The 19,756-nt window shown below is 49.6% G+C and overlaps 1 protein-coding gene across 9 annotated transcripts in view; it reads right to left on the bottom strand.

The window, feature by feature from the left end:
• Positions 1-4,858, bottom strand: part of VASH2 (vasohibin 2) — a 49,883-nt gene extending 45,025 nt beyond the window's left edge. For 2 of the 9 annotated variants that reach the window (XR_006213778.1, XM_042975581.1), the window contains exons 1-2: positions 4,709-4,858; positions 3,617-4,076 (exon numbers count right to left, since the gene is read on the bottom strand). Coding sequence is in view for 7 of the 9 variants with exons in the window: in XM_042975581.1 (XP_042831515.1) it covers positions 3,617-3,892 (276 nt within the window). In the remaining 2 variants the exon portion in view is untranslated. The remainder of the gene's footprint in view (positions 1-3,616; positions 4,077-4,708) is intronic. The other 7 variants (XM_042975584.1, XM_042975583.1, XM_042975582.1 and 4 more) reach the window with 7 other exon arrangements.
• Between the last annotated feature and the right edge of the window lie 14,898 nt (positions 4,859-19,756).

Genomic DNA, 19,756 nt, shown 5'->3' on the forward strand with positions numbered 1-19,756 from the left:
AACAACATGAGAACGAGGCACAAAACCATGGGGTCTATAAGAAACCATTGTTGTTTCCTGTCGAATCCATGCTGGTTGCCCCTTGGAGAGTCCAGCTCCAGCCAGTCAAGAAAGGAGGAGCTGTTTCCTAGCACACTGTGCTGTTTTTTCTAGGCCAGCCACTCTCTCCACCTCTCCCTTTCCTTCCTCTATCATCCTCCAAGTGACCCTGCTACTTTCTCGTACTCTCCCTGAAAACCCTGGCTGTCACCTAGTCAGCTGCTGACTTGGACCCAACAACCACCAGAGGAGAGGCCTGCAGTCACATATTGAAAAGGAGGATTGCAGGGGAGGTGAGCCCCCCAGGTGGGGGCACCTGGACCTGTGAGCACAACTTCCCACGGCTGCTAACAAAATGTCTCGCAAAGAAGGGTCATTCAGTCCTCCTCTTAAGCCTTTGGCACCTTCCCCTGTCCTTTTCTTTTGCTTCTTGGTCCATGTTCTTTTTTTTTTTAATTTTTTAAAAATGTTTTATTTTTGAGAGAGAGAGAGAGAGAGAGAGAGAGAGCGCACAAGCAGGGGAAGGGCAGAGAGAGAGACAGACAGACAGAATCTGAAGCAGGCTCCAGGCTCTGAGCTGTCAGCACAGAGCCTGTTGCGGGGCTTGAACTCATGAACCACGAGATCATGACCTGAGCCAAAGTTGGCTGCTTAACCGACTGAGCCACCCAGGCACACCTTCTTAGTCCATATTCAATTGCCAAAAAAGGTTAGTCTCTCTGAAACTCTCCAACCCTTCTACCAGCCCCCACCACTCCTCTTCTGTCCAAAGTCCTCAGCAAGACACTGGTTAAAGGAGAAAAGGGCCCAAAGGACGCAAAGGAAAAAGTCTGCCAAGCCGAGTGCAAGAACAACCTTGTACCAGACAGGAGTGGCCCCCGGAAACAGATGTTTGGAAGCCAGCCGTTCCCATCTGAGGACCTAGGTAGGGGTAAGGGTTTGGGAAACGTCAGGACCTGGGAGAGGAGGCATGTCACGATGGAGTTCGGGTGGAGAACCAGCTATTACGATGCAACGTAAGAGAGAGAAACGTTAGGTTCTTAATTTAGGTTCAAAACGCCAAGGCCCATCCATGTTTGGCCCCAGGCTTTCCTGACTGGGAAGGGGTTCTCCTGTGACTCTGGGTTACTGTGAAAGTACAATATGGTGTGGCTGCTATGTAAAAACAGGGTCTTGTTTTCTTTTGCTCTTTTTAAGAACACACATTTAGCCACAGGTATAGGTCTCAGGGACTAGTAATCTGTGCTCTAAACTGCTCAGACAACATTTAGAATACTGTATTTCAGGGATCCTGGGCAGTTCAGTCAGTTAAGCATCCAACTCTTGATTTCAGTTCAGGTCATGATCTCACGGTTCCAGGGATGGAGCCCCACATTGGGCTCTGTGCTGACAGCGCGGAGCTTGCTTGGGATTCTCTCTCTTGCTCTCTCTCTCTCTGCCCTTCCCCTGTCTCTCTCAAAAATAAATAAACATTAAAAAAAAAAAAAAGAATATTGTGTTTCATATGTATTTATTTTAGAGGACTGTCTGGTGACAAACTAGCAAGTGTCCTGGAAAGAGGATGAGGAAAGTGTTTTGAACTGCAACTGTGACACCTAAGAAACAATGAAAGGAGCTACCTGTGGACAAAGAACTAAAGGAAGATGCCGAATGACCAAATGTCACAGTTCTGAGGACCTGTTCCAGGGCACCTCTGTTGTCACACAGATCTTGGAGACCTGGAGATACCTGGGTCATATCAGCAGGGATTAAAGAGTTGGAAAGAAGTTCACATCAAATCTGGTCTACTCCCATTTCATAGATGAGAAAACTAAGGCCAGAGATTCTCAACGAGTGACCGAGGCCAAAAACCAGAGGTAACACAACCAGGACTAGAATTCAGTGCCTTCATTTTTACTCCAAGTCCCTTCCTTACTCCAGGAACGCCATGTTGTAACATCATCGCAAAGGAAGTCGACATGGGTTACCCTGACTCAAAGGGCAAAACAAGAATCAGTGGTGATGAGGTGTGAGGGTGAAGAAGGCGAATTTCTGTTCCATCTAAGAGTTTCCCAGCCACCAAAACCCAAATCTGGCCAGGCTGGGACAGCTCTGTAAGGTGATGAGTCCCCCCAGCCCCAGGACATCTTGCAAAAGAAGAAAGAGGGGAGCCTGGTCTCCACCAAAACAAACGTTGCTGATTCCCATAGAGAAAAGGGGTCCCCACACACAAGACCAGGAGGGACGATGAAGCCACAGTTAGAAGCAGGGCTGGTGATAAGGAGGCTGAATTAGAACGGCAGCATGGGACAGCAGGAACAGGCCTCTGTCCCCTGTGGCCACCTCTCTTCCAGGTTTAAAGGGCTCCCAGCTCCTCCATAAGTAAAGCAAGGCTCGCTCAAGTAAGGGCAAAATCTGAAGTCAGAACTGCCAGCCAAGACCAATCTTGTTCTTGTGCTCAAGGAGAGCTCAGCAAGGGTAATTACAGCTGACACTGAAGCAGGAAAGATTCTCGTTGGGCATAATGAAGATCTCCTTGACCTACTGGTAATAAAACACTAACTGACTGCAGCAGGAAGCTTAAGGGCTCTGTCACTTCCCCCAAGGGCACACACAGCTTTCCGGCCTGCAGGGCTCAGATGCTCAGATCACCAGATGCTCCAGGTTGGGGCCTCAGCCAGATGGCCTTTCAGGTCTCAGGTCTGGCATTCCTAGACCAGCCCAGGAATCTTCTCAGCCACACCAGTGTCCCCAGGGGGCAAGGGAAACCATCTGCCATGCTCTAACCCCCAGGCTGTGCAGTATTTCTCCCCAGTTTGCATTTTGATGTCTTAGATAGTGACCATGGCACATGTCTCTCCCTCCCTCTTAAGTTACGATAGCCTTGGCCACCAAACTCAATGGGCTCACTGGCCTCTCTCCAAGATAGAATGAGTTTCACTCCTGAGCCTCTTTCTCTATCCAGTAGGACTAATGCATCACGTGTCCTGGAAAGTCCCTTTGGCCATGGCCAAAACTCTTCTTTTTTTCTGGGACCTCAGATAAGCTGGGAAAAGAGATACTTCACCGCTTTGTAAGCTTCAGAGGTGAAAGTCACTGTCATGAAAAAAAAAAATTGGCAAGAAGTCTAGAAATGATTCAAGCTGAGAAGTCTGGTTGGTTGCAAAATTCATTCACAGCCTAATAAATCATTTGCTAGGGAGAGACAGGGGAGGACCTACAGTTTCCAAAGAGGAAAAGTAGAGTGGGATCACTAGGGGGCTTGTGCCTTCTTGGCAGTGCTGCTGTTACCTGGCGGCCACAGCTTTTGCAGGAGGATGTACATGGGGGCGAGTCAACAAAGTTTGGCTGGAGATTAAAGAAACCTTGGCACAACCAGACCTCACAGTCCCAGAGCAGCAAGCCCTCTACCTCTCCCTCCCCCATTTCTAAGACAAACATCTCAATGAAGCCAAGGGGCAGGGGCTGGCGGGAAGACTAGGGAGCGGAAGGGAGTCGCTAGCAGGACCGGGAAAATGGACACGGCCTCCGCTTGCTTTGTACAGACTGAAGTGCTCCCCTCCTTGCCCACCCCCTCGCGTCCATCGAAGCTTCTGACCTTTGCCAAGAACGTGGCGTTCCTGATGGCGCCCACCATTTCTCCCCCCTTGGGGTGCACCTTGGCCACGTGCATCCACATGCGCTCCCAGGTGTGGCTGTCGATGGGGAAGCCGCTCTTGTTAACGTGAAACAGCACCCCGCCGTCTTTGTCCTCCTCCTCCGAGCCCCCGCTGGTGGCGAGGCTCACGGGCCGCGCGTGGCTGCTCCGGGACCGGGTGCCTTTGGCGCCTTTGGGGTGGGGGCAGCGGTGAGTGTCGGCCGCGGAGCCGGTCATGGTGGGGCCAGGGCGGGGCGGGGGTGCGCGGGGGGAAAGGGGGCGGCGGCGGCGGGAGGCGTGTGCGCGCGCGGGCGCAGCGCGGGGATCAGCGCCCCGCCGGGACGGCCTTCTCCATTGCTTCTGGCTGCCGCAGGACGCGCGAACCGGGAGCGGCGGCTGGAGCTCCGCTTACGGGCCGAGCCTGAAATCAGTGGAGACACAGCACACACCACGGGTAAGTGGACACCAGAGGAACCGAGGAGGGGCTGTGTCCAACGGCAGTGGGGCCTTGGAGTGTCCCCGCGTCACTCCCCGCTCCCCCCGTGCGCCGACAGACCCCCTCCAGGAATTGAACACGAGCTTCCAGCCCTGCAATTCCCGAGGAAGGCGACTCGAATTTTGTCCCAAAGCTTCACACACACCCCCAGGCACCGGGAGGGGGATACAAGGAGCGCGGAGGGTGCGGAGTGGACGGGTAGGGAGAAGAAAGACAGCTCGTGCTGCGTGAAGGAACGGGAGGTCCCCACAAGGCTCCACGCATTCCTTGGTGCCAGATGTGGCCGAGCGCCAGCCGAGCCCAGAACGTGCCGGCACGTGAGCGCCCGGGCTGCCGCGAGGGCGCAGCAGCAGCCTCGGCTGGCAAAGGCGGTCCCGTTTCCGCCCGGAGGCCCGCCCGGGCCCTCCCGGGGCCGGTGGGCGAAAGGCGGCTACAGTCCCAGGGACCCGTGCAAGTGGCCCCACCCGCCCCTCTCCCCGAGTTCCAGCGCCAGGCACCCCGGGGGACTGGCTGCGGGCGGGGCGCGAGGCAGGCGCGCCGCAGCCCCGGGACCCTACCTCGGGCCGGCCGGCCTCATGGCCGGGGAGCCTCTCCGGGCGGCGGGGACGGCGGGGGCTGCTGCGGCGGCTGCGGCTGCTGGGCCTGGGCCTGGGGCTGCTGGGGCTGCTGCGGCCGTCGCCTCATTCCATGTCCCATTCTCGAATGTTATTCTGTGACATATAACCGAGTCACCCGGGCAGCCGCCGATGTTCCGAACGCGTCCATTGGCCACCGCAACAAAGAGGGGCGGGTCCCGGGCTCGGGACTCTACAACCGGGAGCTCCGCGACGCTCTGATTGGCTCCGGGGGTTCCCGGGCAGGAGGGGAGAGGAACAGGGGGAGCTGGGCCACCACGAGAAATCCGATCGCTGTCTTGTCCTGGGAGCCCCGCGGGGCTGCGGCGGTTGCCCTTGGGACTTAAGACCAAGTTTCCCCAGGGGTCGTCGCACTGCGAGAGTTCGCACCTATGGGAAGCAGGGGAGAAACAAAGCCACCTAAGAAGTGACCCCGAGGTAGAGGAGGGCTTGTCTTTAGAACTTCGTTCCCTGAGGAAGGCTGCACACAGTCACCTGCCCCTAGCAGGGAGTGACAGATGGTTTAGGCTGGGCTGTCACACGAAGCACAAAATTAAATCTTTTTTTTTTTTTTAATCTCACATTAATCAAATTTTCCAAAATCAATAACGGGGCACAACATGTACCCTCTGACATCAGTCATGATTAATAAATCCCTTCTAAGCCCAAGCTGATATGTGACAGTTAAACCCAGGAGGTCAGTCAGACCCCAACTATTCTGTCGTAGCTACTGAGTTAGAGAAGGGGTCAGAGAGAGGGATGGGGGAGTGGGAGACTTTCCACACTCTCCTAGAAACACTTTTGCCTTAAAGGCATCTTCTTTTTTTTTTTTTTTTTTTTTTTTTTTCTTAAGAAAAAGAAAAGCAAACTGAGATGGAAAGAGCAGCAGACTGCTGACCTGGGGACTGGCTCTAAGTCCAGGTTTGTCACTTGGCTAAGCTGTGTGACCCAGGACAAGCTACTTGCTTGTTCTGGGCCTTAACTTCTCTTTCCAAAAAGAGAACAGATCTCCCTCTGTAAGGTCTGTGCTGGCTCTGAAGTTCTGTGATTCTCTGACTTTTTCTTTTGGGGACACTTAGGAACCTAGCCAAATATGCTTTCTCTTTAAACTCCATGGAAGCTTTGAGAGTGTAGGCAGTTGTGATAGTGATTTCTAAGTTAACCTGGAATTAAGAATTCTGTTGTTGGGGTGCCTGGGTGGCTCAGTCGGTTGAATGACTGACTTTGGCTCAGGTCATGATCTCACGGTTTGTGAGTTGGAGCCCCGCATCGGGCTCTGTGCTGACAGCTCAGAGCCTGGAGCCTGCTTCTGATTCTGTGTCTCCCTCTCTCTCTGCCCCTCCCCCCACTCATGCTCTGTCTCTGTCTGTCTCAGAAATAAATAAACGTTAAAAAAAATTAAAGAATTCGGTTGTCAAAGAGCCACTGATGGTGGAGGCATCGTGGGCAGAGGCCCTGGGGTACCGTGGACAGCCAGGGCCTAGGGGGAGGAGACCTGGGTTCTAGACAATGAGAATAATAGTTTAGGTCCACCTGGACAACAAGAAATGGGCCAATTCAGGAAATTATCTAAATAATGCAAGTGAAATAGCACTCCTGAAAAAAAAATCAGGAAACTGGAAGAAGCTTATCTTCTCACCACATAATTGCCTCAGGTTTCATTTCTTGATTAAAAGAAAGCATGCCTCTGTGAGTGACGTTTTCTCATCTTGAACATCCTTCCTCTCTTCTTTTCTCCCTCATCTCTCAAATCCATCGCTCTCTCCTTACTTCCTCTGAGTTTCAAATCCAGGGGGGTGAGGATTTCAGGATGCAGACCTGTATGCACAGGGTGAAAATTTGACCTCACAATCCCTCAGGAGAAAACTGAGCTCTCAAAGCTCAAGTGATCAGACCAGCTGGCGAACATCGAAGAATATCTGGCAAGTTTCACCTTCCTTGGCATCAGTTCCCGGTGTCCCACTCAGGCCAAGTCCAAACAAGTACAATCACCCTGTTAAACTAGGGCCTGGATCATGCTTTACCTGAATCAAATCCTATGGACCAGAGAGGGTTATCAGCTCATGTTCCTGCCCCCAGCACCCCAGAACTCCTTGACAGCTGGGGGGAAAGCCTTTGTTGTTCATCTCCAATATTCCAAATGTCTGTTCTCTTCTTCCCTGGGGGTGGGGTGCAGTAGGGACCCACATGACACGGTGTATAAAGAGAGCTATGAGATTTGGCTGCTTTCCCTAAATGGTGGTAGGAAGGCTTCTGCAGTGAACTGTGCTGTCCAAGTGCAGGACTGAGAGGCAGAGGGCCCTTTTGTTGAGAATTCTTTAGCATTAGAGAATCGTGCTTATTGTGTGGACCAGCCACCTCTATGCTTCATGTCCTTGTGTATTTCAGGTTACGTAACTCTGAACTCAGGCCAGAGAGATGCTGGGTTTTGAAAGTTCAAGCACGGGGCGCCTGGGTGGCGCAGTCGGTTAAGCGTCCGACTTCAGCCAGGTCACGATCTCGCGGTCCGTGAGTTCGAGCCCCGCGTCAGGCTCTGGGCTGATGGCTCGGAGCCTGGAGCCTGTTTCCGATTCTGTGGCTCCCTCTCTCTCTGCCCCTCCCCCGTTCATGCTCTGTCTCTCTCTGTCCCAAAAATAAAAAAAAAAAAAAAAAAAACGTTGAAAAAAAAAAGAAAGTTCAAGCAGTTAGTAAGAGTGACATAGCCTTACATATGTACACGCAGTGGGACAGAGCCAACTTGTGATTTGAACAGGGACACGTGGCGACTATTTGCTCAACCTGCGAGAGTATGAGGTTGACCTACTCGTCTATTTGTTGACATAATGACCAGAATAGCAGGGCTGTGTAGCGGAAGGTTTGGAACCAGAAAAACGGGTCAAAGAGTATCTCATTTTCCCAGTGCCAGCTGCTGGGGTCTCAAAGACACTGAAGACAGAATCCTACCTGACAGATCATGTTTCTGGCTCCACCACTTGTTGACATTAACAGCCTATTAAGGGACATATCAAACACACCTTATATGCCTCCTCACGTTAGCTAGACCTTGCCTGTCTCCTGGCTTTACAGCTACCTCCACAGCTATAGACTTGTGCAGTCCAGCCACCTGGACCTGGCTAGTCACTTGCCCCAGGCAAGTCCCTCTTGGCTGCTGCCGCACAGCCGGGCTGGCCAGCCACACGTGCAGTCTCCGACTCTTCCACTGCTTCGAGACTCAGATGAAATGCCACACTGCAGGATGTGGCTTCTAAGCAGCCATCAAAGAGGATCGATGCATCCTAAGGAATTAATTCCCTGCGGGGAGCCTTTTGATTAATGAGAAAGCGGAGATGGGAGGGAGCCGGGCAGGTAAGTTCTCTTTCCTTCCTCCCTTCTATGGACTGTTCCGAGTCATGATTTTCCAACATAGCCTGTCTGGAGCTGTCCGTCCCACGCGATTGAGCAGACATACCTATTGAATAAGCTTCCGAGGCTCTCTGCAGCTGGTCATGAAGCAGTTACCTGCATGATAACAAACCACCTTGTGTTGCGTTTCATCCTTTCCTACTCCATTTCCCTTTTGGCTCGCTCTTGCTGCCTTCTCAGTCAGATTTACCTTTGCTTCTAGGTTCTGCTTTCTAGGGAAACTGAGCTAAAACAATGGGTTCCACAAGTGGTTCTAGAAAGCACACGCTTGGGATGGATTTCGGGGTTGAATTGCCTACCCGTCTGAAATCACTAGAGTCCTTTGCTGATGCTGAGAAGGAAGGTAATAGCTCCGATATGCAAGAGCTCCACAGCTCTCACTTGTGTTTAACTGTGGTCAATTGGATGGAGAGCAAGGCATGAGGAGATCAAGTAGCTGTGGCCCTCAATCAGTTTGGAACAATGATAATTATAAGGTGAGAGAGACCTTGGAAACAGAAAATGACAGGCTCAGAGCAGTTAATTACCAACTCACGGAATGCTCTGAAAGCCAGAGAGCCTCCATGGCAGCTTTAAGAGAGAGTCTTATTTCCTGCAACCACAGGATAGACTCTTCCAATCAAGCCCAGGACCTGATCACATGATAGCAGAACCGCAAAGGGTACTAATACGTGACCTTCACAGGCTTCCACGTCAAAGTCAGAGCCCTGATAGGGAAAGAGGGGGACTCAGAATCCTGGAATGGAGATGTCTCAGTGGATGGGTAGCTTGACCCTTCGAGTCCCTTGTGAATGCTCCTGCCCAGAGAAGACCCCACCCCCAGCCCCTGCGGCTCTCCATGGCATGTTCGCCTCAAGACCACTTATTGCCTCCACCAATATCCAGAGTCAAGTGGTAGCACAGCCCACGGGGGAAAGAAGAAGCCCCGTTCCAGGAGCACCTGGGAGGCTCGGTTGGTTAAGCATCCAGTTCTTGATTTGACTCAGGTCATGATCTCACGCTGACAGCACATAGCATGCTTGGGATTCTCTCTCTCTCTCTCTCTCTCTCTCTCTCTCTCTCTCTCTCTCTCTCTCTCTCCTGCTTTCTCTGCCCCTCTCCAGCTCACACATCTGTGCACTCTCTATCTCTCTCAAAATTAAATAAACTTAAGAAAAAGAAAAAAAAGAAAAAAAAAAGAAACCCTGCTCCAGGGATGAAAATCATACCTGCCAAAGATATTGTAGGGCTTGGCTAATGTGCACTGCACACAGGAACTGTGGAAACGTGTGGATCTTGAAGATATTATATTTGGGGATGGGAGGGAGAAGCTCAATGAGGAGAACTCACTGATTTGGGGATACTCATACAAAACTAAGCATTTAGGGGCGTCTGGGTGGCTCAGTCAGTTAAGCATCCGACTTTGGCTCAGGTCATGATCTCACGGTTCATGGGTTCAAGCCCCACGTCGGGCTCTGTACTGATAGCTCAGAGCCTGAAGCTAGAGCCTGCTTCAGATTCTGTGTCTCCCTCTCTCTCTGCCCCTCCCCCACTTGTGCTCTGTGTCTCTCTCTGTCTCTCAAAGGTAAATGTTAAAAAAAAAAAAAAAAAGAACTCCACATTTCATGCTTTAGCAAGGATGCCTAGAGCTTGTCCTAATCCCCATGTTTGCTTGGCTGGATCTCTGAAGCCTGGTCTCAACAATAAGCAAAGTAGAGAAAGCAGACTTCCTTGTGTGGTGTTGAAGAAGGCATCGGAAGAGTTAGGAAGGAGGGAATATTAGAAGGGTTAATTCAGTATGGCTCCAGAACCCACCACCTGACTAGTTCCTGGGCCAGACCGGAAGACGCTCCCCACACTAAGGCGATAAAAAATGCACTGGTACGGAGGCAGTTGGTGGTGGCTGTCCTTGTGGTCCAAGGTGGATGGTAGTGAGGAGGGTGCTGTGTAACTAGGCTGCCTACTATTTGTGAAGATGACAAAAATCCCAGAATTGCAGAGGTGAGGTGGGAGCACTTAATCATAAAGGAAAAGGTGAACGTACCACAACGGACAGCAAGGTAGAGGAGCGCTCAGGGTCACTTCCTCTACACGGACTCATAATGCTGGCTAATAGGTCATGGTGTTCCTAAGGGAGGGGTATGCATATGATTTATTTTCCACGTTGAGCTATTTTTGAGAGTGAAAAGGTACACTAGTAGTAATGACATGGGGACAAGTGGTATACACCAGGACCATCGCAAATTGATAACCACCCTACCAAGGGGGGGGGGGGGCGGGGATAGATGAGCTGTCACTTAGGCTATTGCTTGATTTGTATAATCAGAGAAAATGCTGGGGAGAAGGCTTACTCTGGGCACCATAGCAAAGAATCATAGACCCTCACCTGATTTCCAAATCTAAGCCAAATCGGGCTCAAAGCTATTGCCACTGCTGAGTGAGCCCAGCTGGCCAACTGCAAAGACTGATACCAGGTGCTCTGTCTCACAGCATTCCTCAGATAGCCAGCTGGGGGCCGGTAAATTTATATGGACCTTCTACCCTGGAGGAGGCAGTGACTTGACTTTACCCCAATCAATATAAACACCATAAATGGGTTTGCCTTCCCTGCCCACGGGGCTTCAGATGGTATCACCATCTGAGAGCTTCCAGAATACCTTATCCATTGACATGTTACCTTATCCACCATTTCCTCAGAACAACAGACCCATCTGATGGTGAAAGATGGGGCAACAGTGGGCTCATGAGCATGGCCTACTGGTCTTACCATGGATCCCATACCCAGAAACAGCTGACCTGATAATATAATGAAAAGCCCATTGAAACTCAGTTAAGGCAAAGCTAAGGTACAACACTTTGCAGAGTTATGGCACAGCCCTCCAGGTTCTAATACGCTTTGAGCTAATGACCAATATATGGAACTGATCCTTAAGAGCTAAAAAGAATGAATTCAGGAACTGAAGGATAGAAGTGGCACCTTCCACCATTGCAGCCAATGACCCACTTGAGGAGATTTGTGCTCTTTGTCCCTGACACTTTGGACTCTGTTATATGAGAGGTTCTGGTTTCCAGGGAGAAGACTCTGCCAGGGTGCAGGTTCCACTGATCTGGAAGCTGTGACTGCTCCCCGGCCACTTCAGGCCACAGGCAAAGAAAGGAGTTAAAGCATAGTAATTCGAATTACCCTGAGAGGTTTGGATGGCTTCTCCTGGATTGCAGAGAACCCAAGGGATTCACAGCTCCTGGTAAAGCAATAATTTTGCAGTGATAGCAGTTACAATTCAATAAGGGTAGTTCCATTAAGAACTTCAAGACCTTCTCCCACAAATGAAGATGACCCAATCCAGATAAACCAGCTGAAGTGTTGGGCAAGAGTGAGGGACGTCTAGAAAAGGTAATGGAGAAGGAAGATGATGATATCAACTACGGCCTTAGGACCAGCTATAGTAGCTTGAATCAAGCAGACTATAGCTCTACTCATTGACTCTCTTCCCTAAGAGCTTCTAGACGATTGCAACTGGCCACAACCTTGAAGGGAGCTTCATAACTGAAGGGATTTGTATCTTTCTTGGAAAAAGGGTAAAATCCTCAAATCCAGACTATTCACCCACTCTCACCAGCAAAATGGATGTTTAGTGCAACAATGGATGTTAGTGTTTAGCCTATGTCCTCCCCGTCTTGTTGGCAATCAATATCTCATGTTGATTGAATGTAGTGAATCTGACTGGTGGAACTCAGATCACCTGTTTGTGCCCTCCCTGCAAAAAACAATTAGGGAGTTTTCCAGATTTTATCTTAGAGAAAGAAGATTCACATGGTGGGAAATTCCCCAGACGTAACCAGAGTGCCCAAAAGAGGCTGCACAATTCTGAAACCATTTGAGATGTCTGATAGGATTAAGCAAATGAGTTAATGCCCTGATATTGGTGTTTTCACTATGAAGAGGGAGCATGCAAACACGGAATGGGGAGAAACAAGGAAGGAGCCTGGGGGGAGAATTGGAGTTAGAGGTATTGATGGGAGCTCAGTCTTTCTAAATCCATAAGATGAATCAGGTCATGAAAGAGTGTTGGACCCATCCAAAATAAGGAAAGTGCTGTTTTTAAAACTGTATATATTTTAAACTGTCAATGTAATAAATGACAAAGAAAATCAGTAGAAATGTTCCATATTAAAGAAGACCAAAGAGACATGACAACTAAATGTGACACCTGATCCAAACTACATCTTGAGGGGGCGCCTGGGTGGCTCAGTTGGTTAAGTGCCTGACTCTTGGTTTTGGCTCAGGTCATGATGTCATAGTGAGATCAAGCCCCGCATAGGGGCTTGCTGACATTCGGGAGCCTACTTGGGATCCTCTCTCTTCCTCTCTCTCTCTCTGACCTTCCCCTGCTCTTTCTCTTTCTCAAAATAAATGAATAAACTTTTTTTTTTTTTAACTGCACCTTGACCTGCAGGGAAAAAAACAGCGTAAATGATATTATTGGATCAAGTGACGAAATAGTAATATAGATGTTCAATTAGATAAAAGTATTACATCTATATTAACTTTACTGAAGTTGATAAACTAAACTCCAGTGATGAATAAGGACTATCCTGATTCTTATTCTTAGGAAATACACACTGTGGTATAGAGGGGGAAGGGCCACTTACTTTCAAGTGGTCCAGAAAAAAACCACTGCACACTTGCATGTGTGCAGAGAGAAAATGATAGAGGAAATAAGGCAAGATGTTAACAGTAGATGAATCTGGGTAGAGGGTATATGGACGTTCTTTGCACTATTACACTCGCCACTTTTCTGTTAAGTTTGAAATCATTTCCAATTAAAAAATTTTTTGAAGGAGGGGGACTGAACACCCTTGAAAACACAATAAATGTCTACTATAATAAGCCTGTGAGATAGGTGTTAATTATTTCCATGTTACAAAGGAAACAACTGAAGTTTTAAAAGGTTGGGGAACTTGCACAAGATGATATAATTAGTAAGTGTCAGAACTGAGAATTACACTTTGCTTCACTTGATCAGCTACTTTTCTTTTTCCTTGTCTTCTTTTGTCTCTCTTTTTTTTAATAGCAGGAAGAACATAGATTCAAATGGTAATCACAGACAATTCGTAGATGTCCTGATGACCAAAAAGTTTAACTGTCCTGATGCTTCAAAATTCTAAGGGACGTCCTTTGAATTTCAGGCTTATTTATTTTTCTAACTTGTCCCCTGGAGAGGGGGTGCCAGAGGGCAGGGAGCATGGAGGAGAATTAGAAACAGAATGAATGAGACCAGGGGAGCCACCAGAGAAAGAACCACGCTGGGGCCTAAATAATCCACTGGTAGCAGCGGGAGCCCTGGACAATGGTCCTTCCGGCCAGGTTTACGGTTCTAAGGTCCTTTGAGGACATTTGGCCAGAGGGAGCAGAAATTTAAGACTTTCTTGGATTACAGCTACTTTTCACCCAGAGAATAAGAGAATCATCTGCTGTAAAATTACTGTCTTCTCTCACAATGGCAGCTTTCAGAGAAGAAACCTGTTGTCCCCTTCTGAACAGTGTATTTGAAGGCTCTGTGCCAACCCCTTAACAAAAATACCATAGACTTCTTTGCTTTTAAACAACAAACATTCATTTCTCACAGTTCCAGAGGTTGGGAAGTACAACATCAAGGCGCTGGTGAGGACCCTCTTCCTGGCTCATCGATGACCATCTTCTTGCCATGTCCTCATGTGGTCAAAGCAAAAGGCTGCTCCCTGGGACCTCTTCTATAAGGGTGCTGAGGGCTCCACCCTTATGACCTCATCAGCTCCCAAAGGCCCCACCTCCTAATACCATCACATCGGGGGCTAGGATTTCATGAATGAATTTTGGAGGGACACAAATATTCACTCTGTAGCAGCAGCTCTCTTGCAAATACTTGGATTTGGCCTTTGTGGGGTTTTCCCGGGATCCACACAGAGAGGAGCAGTTGCTCGATGGCTGTGGGATGGTTGGGCTATATGAGAAAGCTCTCTTTTTGATTTTGGGGTACTTCAGGAAGATGAAAATGAAGTAAGTTTTACAATATAGCCTTTCTGGGGTGCCTGGGGGGCTCAGTCAGTTAAGCATCCAACTTCAGGCAGATCATGATCTCACAGTTCATGAGTTCAAGCCCCGTGTTGGGCCCAGTGCTAACAGCTTGGAGCCTGGAGCCTGCTTTGGATTCTGTGTCTCCCTCTCAGTCTGCCCCACTTGCATTCTTTCTCTCTCTCAAAAGTAAGTAAACATTAAATATACATATATAGAGAGAGAGAGACAGAGACAGAGAGAGAGAGAGAGAAGGAGAGGGAGGCTTTCTGTCCCAAAGGAAAATGGGAACACGTTGACCCAGGTCTGCCCAGCTGAGAAATGAGACCTAAAGCTGATGAATATGGAGGCACATGATTGAGGTCATACAGGAGCTACACTAGGGAGCTTCTGAAGGTCCAGGAACCCATGTGATATGAAGGTCACCCCACCTGCTAATCTTAGCTCTGCCGGTAACATCCTGGGTGAGGCACATAGCCACATCTTGGTATTTAGTGAATGTCTCAAGATATATATTATGAATATTCTTGGTAACTGGAATTGGGCAATCCTCCCTGAAAAGGTGGAGCGCATAACCTATCACGCCTGGCCACTGAGCAGTTTCTCTGGGTTCAGATGTCTGTTCTGTCCCCTGAAAAACTACGTGCAGATCGGCTTCCTCCTGTATCCATCAGGGGCAAGAAGGACACAGGTGGAAGTCTCAAGAAGTGCCCTGTCAACCGAGGCACTGACAAGATGAGGGGAACCATCAAGGATGATGAGGAACCCGGAGCTGTTACCCTGGACCTGAAGGAGCCCAGTGAGAGCAGGAGGCAGAAAGAAGAGCCGACGGCATCCTCCTGAGCAGACAGCAGAGCGGAAGTGGGTTGGGGGCAAACAGAAGATGACTGCTGACCGTCTTTGGGACCCAGGCAGAGGCCCCAGTGCTTTCCGGGAAATTTCGCACTCATGGAGGTGAAAGGCAAGGACAGGTAAGATGTAACAAAGACAACACACATGGGAAAACCAGGCATTCATGGATCCAGAGGCTTAACGTCTTGCCAGATGTGCTGGAGAAGGAATGTGAGCCCAGCGCTGTGTGGGGAGGTGGGTGGACTTTCCCTGAAGAGAGCACTGAGGTGTCTGTCGTTGACCGTCTCCCTGGGTGCTTCCTGAGTATCCCATTTGAGGAAAGGGGTCAGCATTAGAAATGTGCCAACACGTCTTCCTTTCTTCTTTGTAACACTCTCCCTGGCCTTATGAAAGATGATAGCTGTCTGGGGAGCACAGTGGGTGCCCACGGTGACGTATCTTTTGGCAGAAGAAGCACTACGGAAAGCTAAAGGAAGCCCACCCTCTTGATGTTATTGTCATATGACTGCTCATATTTACTGAAAATGTACTACGTGCCAGACGCTGCTCTGAGTGCTTTTCAAGCATGTGCTCATTCCACCCTCATCCAACACCCCTAGGAAGTGGGTATTGTTAGGGACTGAATGGTTGTGTCACCCTAAATTCATAGGCTAAAGCCCTTACCTCCAATGTGCCTTTATTCAGAGATGGGGCCTCTAAGGAAGTAATTAAGGTTAAATGAGCTCATAAGGGTGGGGGCCTCTGATCTGATAGGGTTAGTGTCCTCATAAGGAGAGATACCACAGAGTTTGCCCAGCCCCACCCCACCCCCCCCCCCAGCACTCACACTGAGGAAAGGCCATGAGGGGACACAGCAAAGGGCCGCAGTCTATAAGACCAGGAAGGGAACTCTCACCAGAAACCGAATTTGCTGGCACCTTGGTTATTCCCGTTTCCAGAACTGTGAGAAAATGGATGTCTGTGGTTTAAGTCCCCTGGTCTGTAGGGTTTTATTATGGCAGCCGGAGCTGACCTGAGACAGGCACTGTCAGTATTATTGTCACTTTATAGATGAGGAAATTGCAGCATAGGGAAGCTAGGTGGTTTTCTTAAGGTCACCCCATTTGCCTTTGACTTTGGGTCCCTTCACCTCTCAGGGTCCTGCTTCTCTCGTAAGAAGCAAGTAGGTAGAAACAGATCAGGGGCCATAAACTCAAATGTCAACAGAGCTCAGGCAGATAACAGAAAGAGGGGAAGCTGGCTGAGACGGGCCGTTACAAACTGAAGAGGGCAGGCCCTTTAGAGAGGCCAGCTGCCTGCCAGCTTCAACAACTTGTTGGCTAAATGGCTGGTGTGCTCGGATCTACAGGTGCTTTGTTCTATTTTTTAGATGTTTATTTGAGAGACAGAGAGACAGAGAGGGACAGAGTGCGAGCGGAGAAGGGACAGAGAGAAAGGGAGACCCAGAATCTGAAGCAGGTTCCAGGCTCTGTGCTGCCAGCAGAGAGCCCGATGAAGGGCTCGAACTCATGAACTGTGAGATCATGACCTGAGCCAAAGTCGCATGCTCAACCGACTAAGCCACCCAGGTGCCCCTCAGATCTACGGTTTTTCAAGACAGACTTGGAAATCTGGATCTTCTTTAGGAAATACAATTTCCCCCACATTCCATCATGAAACAGAGTGCAGGCTAATTAAGACATAGCTATGGGCTGTGTTTGGCATACAATGTCCAGTTTGCCCCGCTCTGGACTGGATGATTTTTCTACACACTTTTCACCTCCTCCCTCTTCACTTGGCCATGACTCTCTGCCTTTGGCAATATTCCCTCCCGTGTGCAGACTCTTAGCCCCCTGCTTTTAGGAAAGTGAGTACCACCACGATCCAGAAATGTTTTAAGGCATAGTCAGTGCAAAGAGCACTACGTAGACTCGGCTGAGCCATGTGACCCTGGTCCCATTCCCTTTTCTGAAAATTGGCCCCAAAACACCTACATCACAGGAGCTCTGGAAGGATTAAATAAGATTGTGCGTGAGGAGGCAACTGGCCAATCGTGAATTCTTCCGTGGGGCTCAGAGAAGTGCTGAGTGCTTTCCATACATTGTCAGGTGCCTCAATGTTAGGTGTTTGAGCTCCTTACAGATAGGAGTCTGGTGGCTTCAGCGGCTGTAAGGTGCCTGAAATGGAACTGGCTGAGTTGTGAAAGGCAGCAGAGGGCCTCTGGAGAGCCTTCTGGAGAGCCCAGGAGCATGGCTGGGAGGGACAGGAACCAGAGATTCCGTGCCTGGAAGCCAGGAACAAAACAGCCTCCCCAAACAGCTCTCCAGCGGTTTGGAGGCATAATTAGTAAGAGCGTTTGTACTAATGCTCTGAAAGTTCTACTCAGGCTTAATAGCCGCCTGTAAAAATTCCAGTGGGGCCATTTTTAGTTGGGGAGAGTGAGGGTTAAAAACTCTCCAGACTGCCCAAAATACTCTCCGGGAGGACCCCCCCCCCCCCCCACACACACACACACCAAGAAAGGGGTTTATTTACTGCCCCACTGATTAAGGAACTGTTTATCTACTCTGGATCATCTTCCACCAAAGCCTTTATCAATGTTTTTTTGTGGGTTTTTTTTTGTTGGCTACTGGTGTTTGGGTTTTTTGTTTGTTTCGGTTTGTTTTTTTAAATAAATGAGAGCAGATTATGTGTGTTCCAAGGCTGTGACTCAAGATAGTTGTTTGCCTGTGAGCCAGATCCTGGGGAGGAGGGAAGGCAGCCTCCCTTTGCAGAGCTGGGGGGAGTCTCCAATGAGAAGGATACAAAAGAAGGAGTCAGAACTCACTTCCTTTCAGGTCTTCCTGGGGAGCAGCTCAGTGGGGGTGGATGCTCTGGGGAGGGCCTTGGCCAGCAAAAGAATGAGTGGGTTCAAGACAGCGGAGGTGGAGGAAGAAAGAGCAGAAATGAACTGGCCAGGCAAGGGGAGGGGAATTAGAGGCGCTCTAGGGGAGGTGTGCTGGAGACTCCCCAGGAAGCCTGGGGTGTGGTTGTAAAAGAAGGACAGCACAGAGCCGGGAAGGAGGATAAGAGTGAAGCTGTGTTTGGAGCTACACTGAAACTCTGGATCCAATCTAAATCCACTCTGGCCAGAACAAGGGTTTCACAGGTGTGACCTTGGGAGGAGCGTTCCACCACAAGAGCCAGGAGGTCCTAAATGAATTTTTGGTAAAGACGATGGCAATGCGTTTGGAGTAGAGAACAGCAGTCATTGGATTTGGGGCTCAGCTCTGCTGAGAACTGGCTGGGTAATCCTAAGCATACCCCCCCAACCCCCACCTTTCTGAGGCTTGGTTTATAAAATGAGGGGCTGGACTGGATCCCTAGTTCTAAACCTCCCCTGCACATGAGAACCACCTGGGGGGTGCTGTAGCCCAGACCAGTGAAATCGGAATCTTTGGGAGTGGGTCCGGGTATCAGTATTCCACAGCCTGGAATACTGCACACAGCCAAGTTTGAGACCCTCAGGGCTAGACGGTCTCTAAAGGTCTCATTCAGCCTTGCCATTCATTAAGTCTTTAAGGAAAGGACAGAGAAGATGATTCTCCTGTGGCAGTCCTCAGGAGAAGCAAGGCTTTGTCTCTTAAGAGTTCCCCTGCCCATAAGATTCCATGATTTGAGACTCCCAAGTGGAGAGGCTCTTGCTGCCAGGTTCTAGCCAGATGTGTTTCTTGCACCCTTCATTCATTCCAGGAGTATTTACTGAGCCCCTACTATGTGCCTGGCTCCGTTCTAGGTGCTGGAGATACAACAGCGAATAGACCCTTTCCTGTGTTCAACTCTTGGGACGGATCTGAAACCACAAAGCTAAAAAGCAGGGTGCAGGATGATGCAGAGAGCCAGAAGGGAAGGGAAGTTTGGGAATCGGGTGTTTCACACAGAGTTCCCCAAACTGACTCATTACGTCATTGAACTGAGTAACTAAGGTTACTGGGGATCTGTCCTTGTTGCGTTATTCTCATCTTCCTTTCCTCCTTCCTCTTCAACTGTGGGGTCATCAGCCTCTGCGTTTAGCAACTCAGTTCTGGCTCCCAATTCCAACATGTGGCGGGGGCGGGGGGGGGGCAGTGGTGACCAACACCACCAGGCATCTCAGACACCAGCGGGGTGTGCTACAATTTAACTCAGCTCTGATAGTACCTACCTGGAGATAGGGTCAGATCCTGGAGGTTGAAGGCTCAGTCCTACAGACTACCCCTCCCACCCCCACTTTGGATACCAGTTGTAGGTCCAGGTCATGCCCTGTACTTCTGACCAGTTAGTAACTGGCTCTAAATCAGAGGTTCCCATGATGCCCTGCTTGGGTTTGATTAATTTGTTACAGCGGTTCACAACTCAGAGAAACATTTTAGTTACTAGATTACCATTTATTATAAAAGGACATAACTCAGGAACAATCAAATGAAAGAGATGCCTGGGGGAAGGTATGGGGGAGGGGTTTGGAGCTTCCTCACCTTCTCCAAGGACGATGCTCTCCCTGAATCTCCACGGTGTCTGAAACTCTCAGACAGGTTTTGGGGTTTTATGGAGCTTCATTACATAGGTGTGATTGATTAAATCACTGGCCATTGGCTACTGATTCAACCTCAAACCCCGCTTCCTTTCCCAGAGGTAGGTGTGTGTGGGGGGGGGGGGGGGGCTGGTGAAACCAAAAGTTCTAGCCTTCTAATCATGCAGTCTGTTCC

The sequence above is a fragment of the Panthera tigris genome, chromosome F3 (genome assembly GCF_018350195.1).
Source record: "Panthera tigris isolate Pti1 chromosome F3, P.tigris_Pti1_mat1.1, whole genome shotgun sequence".
Lineage (NCBI taxonomy): Eukaryota > Metazoa > Chordata > Mammalia > Carnivora > Felidae > Panthera > Panthera tigris.